This window comes from Myotis davidii, unplaced genomic scaffold (genome assembly GCF_000327345.1).
Source record: "Myotis davidii unplaced genomic scaffold, ASM32734v1 scaffold1, whole genome shotgun sequence".
Classification (NCBI taxonomy): domain Eukaryota; kingdom Metazoa; phylum Chordata; class Mammalia; order Chiroptera; family Vespertilionidae; genus Myotis; species Myotis davidii.
This window is the reverse complement of record NW_006294681.1, coordinates 1,621,919-1,631,417: the sequence shown is the minus strand read 5'-3', so window position 1 is coordinate 1,631,417 and position 9,499 is coordinate 1,621,919. Positions and strand designations below refer to the sequence as shown.

General features: G+C 41.3%; 1 protein-coding gene across 1 annotated transcript in view; it reads left to right on the top strand.

The window, feature by feature from the left end:
* The window catches only part of NKAIN3 (Na+/K+ transporting ATPase interacting 3), a 201,253-nt gene that overhangs the window by 185,158 nt on the left and 6,596 nt on the right, over positions 1–9,499 (top strand). Inside the window, exon 5 of the mRNA XM_015567420.1 lies at positions 4,228–4,297. Coding sequence (XP_015422906.1) covers positions 4,228–4,297 — 70 coding nt within the window. The remainder of the gene's footprint in view (positions 1–4,227; positions 4,298–9,499) is intronic.

Below are 9,499 nucleotides of genomic sequence, written 5' to 3'. Positions count from 1 at the left end.
ATGAAATACTGGGGGAGGGGAGGAATGTCAAAAGAGCTTGGGGAAACCGTGGAATTCAGAGATCTGGGGGGACCTGCGTTACACTGGAAGTGATGAGTAGTTGAGTATGTTCTGTTCACTACGTGAATGGTAGGATCTGTCTTTCAGGGATCTTGGATTCTTACAGCAGTGACTCCCAATCTATTTAATATCTTGGCATTCACAGAGAACACTAACAATTATAAGGCACTCTGTGGTAAATGAATTACTTTTCTTTCAGAAAGAACTGACTGGCCCAGTGGGCTAGCTAACCTAAGCCTTGCTCAGTGAACACACACACACACACACACACACACGCCAAAGAATGAGAGAATCGATATCATGTCACCTCTGAACCTACTCAGGTCACACCAGTTAGGATGCTTTGCTAGATAATGTGAAGTCAATGAATGGATTTAATCTTGGGAAGAATATGATCAGATTCCGTTTTCTTTGGGCAGTAATTCACAGAAGGAGGAAAGGATTTATCAAAGAGATCTCAGAAGAAATGGCTTTTTTTGTATGTTGATTGTACTAGGAAAGGGAAAACCTAAAACAATAATAGAGGCCATAAAACAAAAAGAGAAAATAATAGTCAGAGGGGAAATATCTAAAACTGTAGAAGTAGACAGTAAAAAAGGAGTTATAGAGAGATTTCAAAGGCAACATGTTTGTCACTTTATTTATAGAGCAAAGTAAAACATTGGCTAGATTTAAGTAAGAATAATAAAGATATATGGGGGGGGGGGCCTAAATAACCAAGAAAAATATATTACCTAGGGAAGAAGTTATAAACTGTTTAGACAAATTTATAAAACTGTTTTTAGCCCTTACCTTTCTGAGCATAATTTTTCCTCTCAGCCATTCCATTCTGCTTTATTAACCCCAAAGAGATTTTAGAAATTCATTATTCCTTTATTAAGTATTATCCACTCTTAGAAATGTTTAAGTGGGAAGAAACTGTCGGCACTGATTATGGGAAAATCTGATTCCACAGACCTGAACCCAGGAGAGGAACAAAAGCTGGAAATGTAGCCAAGTGACAATGAAAAGGGAGTTTCAAAAATAGAAACGAGAGGTGTGTTCAGGATTTTTTTTTTAATCTTGTTTTCTCTAGAATAAAATTTTCTCTCTAATAAACCCAGCAGTGGTGACAAAATGGCCTTCAGCCACCAGTGATTCTGAACAGACAGTAATTGAAAAATTATAAAAACTGGGAAAGGGCCTTCATGAAAGGCAAACTGTAGGTGACCACAGTAAGCAGCCATTCAATCCAATCACTGATGAAGACTAACTGCAGGGTTAAGCATATATCCCCTGTAGGAAAATAGAGCACAATGTGTATGGGTTTAAGAAAGCTGAATAACTCTAAAGAGAATAGAAAATGTCCTATTAAAGATGATTCAAGTAAAAAAGAGGAAACAAACTAGCTACTTTCTTTCCAAATATGAGAAAACAAAAACTAAGACGTGTATGTGGGAGCCAGTATGTTACAGGCATCTTTATCAATGTGATATGACTCTTGCAAGTCAGAGGGAGAAGTCACAGTGGTAGTTGCTTATTAACAAAGCACTCTGTAGGGACACTATACTAACCTGGTTTTCCCCACACAAGCATTGAAGACAAAATGCTAAAGACAGTCCATGGGATCCCTACAGAATAACTAGAATAAGGATATCACTAAAGGAATAGCACTGAAAACATTAAAGGAAAAGTGCACAGAGGAGATATATTACCTGAAAGAAATCTTGGGGAGAGAGATCTCCCCTCAGGGTTTGTGCTATTGTGGCGGGGAAGGAGTAGAGGATAAAAGCATTGTAGTCAAAGCTAAACAAATGGTGATGAGAGTGTCATGTGCGCTCTCGTCCAGGTCGTGAGTGTGCACTCAGGCGGGTCACGTGAGCACTGGGTGGGTCATTTGCCCCAAAAGGGACCTACCTCATGAAATAACACCAGCCCTGGAGAAAGGGCAAGCCTCGATTCTACTTGACACTTAACCCCACAAATCCTGCTTCCACTGCGCTTATTTTCCTTCATGCACTCATAGAAGGTGAAACCTCAGGCTTCAAAATGTGGTGCACTAATCAATTTCCCTCCTCCAAAGTAGCTACTCTTCCCAAATATGACAAAATCAAACTAGACACAAATTCAATACAAGTTCCTCAAGGACAGACAGACTTCTGGGAATGAGGGGGAAGAGAATGTTGGAATTCTGGCAAATCATTACCCCCAGCTAAACAGGGCTTTTGAAATCTTGCAAATCAATAGTTCATGAGAATGTGTCATCAGAATAAGATAAATGTATCAATAATATCAATAACAGCCTGCTGTCTGCTGCAGCTTTTGTGTCCCACACTCCATGGTCATTAGGTCATCTAGGGCAACTATACCCTGCAAGGCAGTCATTGGCAAAATTCCTTAATTAAAGATATTATGATTTACACAGCCATTGAGATCATTAATTTCAAAATTAACAATAATAATAAAAAGAAATTTTGAGTAATCTTATAAATAAATTTATGAAATTAATAAAACCATATTGAATATATATACATATACTATATGTATATTCTTCCCAAAAAATACTGGTGATATGGTGTTAGAGATGTAGATGGCTAAGGAGTAGATTTACAGCAGTATATGAATTTATACTTAAAGTAATGATTCCGTTAATGTTACATTCTAGTGTTCAAATAATCAATATAAAGTTTGCTTTTTATTTTGTTTCAGTGCATACAATATATATGCTGTCTTTATTTTTATAATTTTATTTTGGATATAATTTTAATTGAATTATTTATTCATAAATGTACATGTTTATAAATGTGTTTATTTTTAATAACCTCTTTAACTTTCAAAGGTGCCTTTGTCAATGATATGCTCATGCAACTTTTAGTCAATGTTATCTTTCTTTAAAATTCTTATTCATTGGCCAGCAGGGTGGAGAAGTGAATGTTTGATTAAGTGTCTAATCTAATTTAAAAAAAAAAAAAAAAACTTTGACCATGTAAATGGTCCCTTCAGGCACTGCTTATTCTCCCTGGGAAAATCTTTTCATGTCTCAGATGGACTCCCCTCTCACTGCTTCTCTCTGAAGGTGGTGTCCAGGGGACTGACCTGACCTGAAGTGGTAGGAAAAAAGTAAGCTTCAGGCTCCTCTGGCCTCCAGGGGGATTACCTGCAAATGGGTCTTCCCACCTGGTTGCTATGTGCCCCACAGGACTCCAAGGCTCTGTCTGCACTGTGCTCTGGCGAAGCTTTAATTGGCCCACTCTCACCTCAGCTTCTCCAGTGGAGGCAATGGATAGAGCAGATCAGGGATTGACAAGTGTGTCTAGAGCTTAAGTGGGTCATCTCACTCTAAATCACTGTGCACAGAAGTGCCTGTCTTGAGCTGAGGATATGATTTAATGTCCCCCATATACTGTGTATCTACACACACACACACACTGAGAGTTCAATGTCCCTAAATGTCCAGGTACCTGCTAACATCAGAGTGCTAGAATAAAACCATTGCTTGCTGTAAAGTAATTATACTTGTGGTAAACTACAAAAAACACACAGAAATGGTGAACTAACAGTAGCCGTGGACATTAGGATCGGAGAAGAAAGACAGAGGCTGTGATCAAGACAGGCAGCGAGAACGAATATCACAAGAACAGTGATTGTATGCAGACTGTGAGAGAGCACTGTGCCACCAGAGAGGCGACGAAACCTTTGCAAAAGGCAGGTGCCTATTTGTCATGGATGGTTTGGGGAAGAAGGCATGGGCATAGATTATGTGACTTCTCGGAGGTCTTTCTACCAGTGCAATAAATATTCTTAAGAATAAAATGGATTCTGGCAACAAGATGAGAAGATACAGCTTTTGATATGTAAGGGGAAAGGCCATAGCTCTATGCCTAAGGACAAACACATTATTTTTAAATATAATGCTTTTTAATGTGACTTCATTTTTCACTAAAACCAACAACATCTGTGATTTTTCAGTCACTACATGCCCACATCTTTGTGTTTCTTAAAATGTCCCCATTTTTTAACCATGGATAATATTTTGAGCTGTCCTTTATATTAAGCACACGTTTTTCCGTTTTGTGATAGACAGGTATTTTTGTTAATATTATTTATATGTGTTCTATTTTAAACACCTACTATGATGTGTGTGTTTATTTAGACATTTATTCATATTGGGCTATGTTATATTTTCAGTTGATTTCATAGGTGGACTTGATGCACACTCCTACTACCAGGATCATGTTCAGTTAAAGCCTGTTAACCTGTAAGTAAAGGTGTCATGAGATGGAAAATATTAATCCTTCTAACTTGGTCAAAACTAACGAATCCTGAAATAATTTGGACCTGCTACTACTAATCATTGGTTTAGTTTTCCACTCATATTTAAAACACACCTTTCACATGTAACCCAACATCATCATTATTATTCATTCCAAAAAGGATTTGAAATAGGTAACATGATTTATGTTTCTAAAATGATATACATATTTTTTAAATCAGTAGCTGATTGCCAAAGTGGAGAAAAGGAGATTATTTAGTCTACCAAAAAAAAGAGACTAAATATATGTCTTGTGGGCAACATGACTGAGGAAAAAGGGGAGAAAGACTAAGTTAGAATCCAGGCTCTACCTGTGTGGTCTCAGGGGGCTTCTTTGATTTCTCTGAGACTTGGTTCTCTCACCTGTAATATGATTTTGTTGCCCAAAATCCCCCTTTCTGGGACCCCAAGCCGGTTCTTTGTCCATCAGGTGTTGCAAAACCCATTATGAAACCGAAAATGAGCTTTATTTAGCAACTCAATGACCAGAGAATGGAGAAGTGGGAGCCTAGTAGCTCTCAGATCCATTTCTCATGGGCTTGGGTTCAGAGATGTGGATAGAGGAGGAGAGAAATGGAGGAGTGGTCTCGGCAGCTAAGGGGAAACCAGTGGTGGTCTTCTCAGAACCAGGATTCTGCCTCTTTTTTGGTTCTTTTATGGCACCTTCTGTTGTCATCATGGTGATGCTCAAGAGGTTTGAAGTCTCCGGGAGGCCAATTCCATGGCTGTCTTGGTCTAGGACATTTTAACTGGCTCCTTCTGGGGAGGGAACTATTAACCAAAGGCCAAACTATTTCTCAGAGATAAACAGAGTTACAGTGGGGTAGGGCTCTAGCCAGGCCTCATGGGACCACTGTGGGATAGCGGTTTCATTGGGGGAGGACAGAGAATGGATTAAATGCAATAAGGCATGTATAGTAGGTGGAAAATGCCCTATGATTGTGACTAGTACTCAAATATTTGATTAACTATCACTAGAGGACATGGAAGAAAGTCAACAACCACAACAAAAGCTACCTCACACTGGACAGATATCAGTTGAGTATTAGGAAGAAATCATGGTGACCTGGTTGATAAAGTGCAAGAAAACAGGTACAGGGACTCCATTCCTACAAAACCCTAAGTAGCAAATAGATAACTGCAGAAAATAATAGCTATCATGGGCTCAGCCCTTTGCCTGTATTATCTCACATAATCCTCCTGAAAATACTATAATGCACCACTTAATACCCAACTTCACAAAGAAGGAAAATGAGGTTCATAGACATTAGACAACCTTTCCAAAGTCCCGTTAGTAGTAGGTGGTGGAGCTGGGCTCTTTCCTGGGTGGCAGACTATCACCATGCCTGATGTTGTGGACTTGCTATTATGATGACCTTCCTAGTATGTCAGTCTAGCACTCTGCAATTCCATGGCAATAGAGGAAATTATGTAAAGCAGTCACTGGTGTGAGGAACAGGTATGAAAGGCTTCATTTGCTGCCTTTTTGCCATGGTGGTTCCTGCCCAAATCTGCAGCCTCACCCGGCCTCTTTGGGGACTTAAGCCCACACTGGCTCCTCCACCTCTCCAGTTGCATTCATTTCCTTCTGGCAGAAAGATCTAATGGAAACATAGTTCAAAAATCAGCACTGTGTCCGTCACATGAGAGATGTTTAAATAAGTGTTGGTTTTCTAAAGCAAATCCAATTTGGAAAAATATTCACCCTACATAACATTCCAGGACTGAGCAGTCACCACCTCATTACTCATGCTACTGAGTGCTCGTAAATAATGGATTGCAAAAATTGACATTTGTGGATTTGGGGAACCTGGCCAGGATTGTGACGATAATAAAGATGACCAGTGTATTGGAAGGGAGAACAGAATTGAAACAATGCCTGGTGGTGATGAGGAGAGTCCTATATATACTTGCTATGCAGTAAGAAGGCGCTGAATGATTTATTTCATCTCCATTGTGAAAAAAAGTAACTCAGCAGAGAAACTGTAATACAAAAAACGTTGGTCAGATGTAAGAAAATCTTTTTATTAAGGAAAGTTACTTAAAACTGCAGTTGAATAATGTTGACAATGGAATCTCCTTTCATGAATGACACGTGTGCATCCATGTAGCTCAAAGAATGTTAACTGTCAAGGCCCAGAGGCAAGTGACTTCCATCTATGCTCCCTAAGGTTCCTTCCATCTCTGTGAATCAAGAACACATGAAACATCCTCTTAAGATTACCTAAAAGGCTTTGATCGACTCCACTACCTCAAAGAGTTTCCCCAACCACCTGTTCGCTGCTGAACTCTCACACCTTTGTAGCTGAATGTAGCACAAGCTACAGGCTGCAGAGAATAATGGGACAGGTCTCTGCCTTGACAGGTTATGCATATTATTCTATCAGATGAATATGGAATGCCTTTCAACCATGAAGGGAGCAGGAATCTGAAAGATCAAACTAAACCTGAATTAAAATCACGGCGCATGAAGCCATTTAAAAGGTCACTGTGTGTGTGCTCCCCACAGGTATGCAAATATTCCACAGTGTATCCAGTTGGCATCAATCAGCTATTTCATTTCTTTTAATAAGACCTTTATATTGGATTCTGTCGTACCCAGTTCAGTGATGTCATATCAACACCCAGCAGCAGATTGGAGAAAAAGCCAATCTTCTGTAATAAATTGTTAGAGAGGGGAATAAATGCTGGTTTGTAACTTCAAATTTGTAATCTCCATGGAGTACAAAGCCAGGTTTTATGAGGAAGCCACTTTGTTAAGGGGATCAGGAGAATCTTGAGGCACATGTGTGTGGATGGGTAACTTTCAACTCTAGATGAGTAGGTGCAGACAGTCCGTGCACAGGTAATGCTGCAGACGTAAACAGGAAGCCTGCAGTCTCGTGTATGATTGTGTCACTGCTCGTCGTCATAAAGTGTACCTTTCCAGGACCCACAGTCAGATTGTGTGGGGACACGTGTGTGGGGATGAGATGGCAGAAGTGAGGCAGTTCACATATGAATTTGGTCTTTCATGCTTTGTCACTCTTTACGGTAATGATATCAAGCAATCGAGGCATGCTGATTAAATAAATTGGTTTAGTTCCATATATAGCTATTTGTTGATTATTTATAAAGTGTGTGTGTTAGGGCCTGTGCTGGGTACTGGAGACATAAAGATGAGTAATATTTGACCGCCAGTGGCCAATGATCTAGAACAGCCATGGGCAAACTATGGGCCGCGGGCCAGATCCTGCTGGTTTGAAATGAATAAAACTAAAAAAAAAAAAGACCGTACCCTTTTATGTAATGATGTTTACTTTGAATTTATATTAGTTCACACAAACACTCCATCCATGCTTTTGTTCCGGCCCTCCGGTCCAGTTTAAGAACCCATTGTGGCCCTCGAGTCAGAAAGTTTGCCCACTCCTGATCTAGAAGAAGAGACCTACGTAGAATAAGTAGATACAAAACAATGTCCTCCAGGCAATCTTTTTGCAGAAGGGGGACTATTTACTTCTACGCAGGGAGAGAAGTCACTGAGATGGCTGCACTGACTTTGGAAAGATGATGAGGAGTTTATGAAAAGCAGAAGAAAATGGAGGCTCATTTGCTTGGCCGTTCCGCAGAGTTGAAAGTTGAAATCTGTGGCTGTCCAATCCGGCGTTTGGCATAGATCTCACAGAACCTGCGCGAACCTCTGAGGAAGCAGGTGTTTAAGCTGAGCAGGGATCTTGAAGGCCCCGGGTGGGGAGACCTTGAGAGCCTCAACCTCCATTGCTCTGCCTCTCAGCAGTTCTGTCTGTCTGCCTAAAGCAGTAGAGATGCTTTCTGAGATTGTCCGCTGGGTCTGGCTTTGGGATATGACACACAGGTCAGGGGTAGCCTGTGCTGGGGCCCATCGCCTTGCCACGGCCACCAGTGAGGGGCTGTAACTCTTGACATAACTACAACCTGTGTCTTCACCAGGATCTCCTCCACTGCTGCTACCACACACTGATACCAGCTTCTGGGGGAGGGGTGTGGGAAGCAAGGGCTGCTCTGGTCATTAGAGCACACAGCAATGTGGTCAGTGGTGGCTTTGAAGGGAACACCCACACCAGTGATGGCGAACCTAGGACCTTTGACATGCGAACTCATTTTTTTGGTTGATTTTTCTTTGTTAAATGGCATTTAAATATATAAAATAAATATCAAAAATATAAGTCTTTGTTTTACTATGGTTGCAAATATCAAAAAGTTTCTATATGTGACACGGCACCAGAGTTAAGTTAGGGTTTTTCAAAATGCTGACACGCCGAGCTCAAAAGGTTCGCCATCACTGACCTACACAGCAACTAGCGTTTAGTAGTGGTGGAGGCAATAGTAGCGGTGGAGAGGAGGGGGAGGGATGTACTAAAGCGATTTACTTCTGAAGACGAACAACAGCTCGGCACAAACCCATGCAGCTATGAAAGAGATGCGGACTATCAGGAAGCATCATAATGAGCAACTAAATTACTTTAAAGTTTGTCAAAATCAGCAAAACGGATAGCGACCAGGTAGTGGGAAAACTAAGTTTCATAAAGCCGTCATTCTTTCCATAGGGATAATTAGACCAAGGCAGTTTATCAACGAAAGACAGCTGTGGATTTCAGAACTGAGATCCCCAGTGGAGGTAAAGCGATCTGGTGATGTCAGAAATTCCCACGAGGATGATGCCCCGACTGCTAGGCAGAAAGATTTGATGAGAAAAAGCTCCTCCCCGCACTGTGAGCCTATCTTTTTCTAGCATTTCCAAATGGGAACTTGGCTTTTCTCTGGTATCTGCACTTGTCTGGTTGCCTGTGCTGGAGGCTAGTTTTTCTTCATAAAAATTGTTCCATGCTCTGTGGCTCCCGGTGAGTGTCTGCCGCTGTAATAAGGACTGGGAGGCAGAGGAGGCCGGCCTTCACTCCAGGCAGCTCTGCGGGCAGCGCCCACCAGGACCGTCCCTGCCGGTCCTCCGCCTCCAATAGTCCGGCCCCAGAGGAAATGGACCTCTGATGACCGGCTGCTGGACAGAGCCAGAGGTGGTCCCGTCCATGGCCCCTTCCTGAGAACAGCTGTTTTGCAGCAGCAGGGTCCCTGTAAGTTGGGCCCAAGCCATTTTGCATTTACAGCATCTCGATTAAAAACCAGAAGGACAAA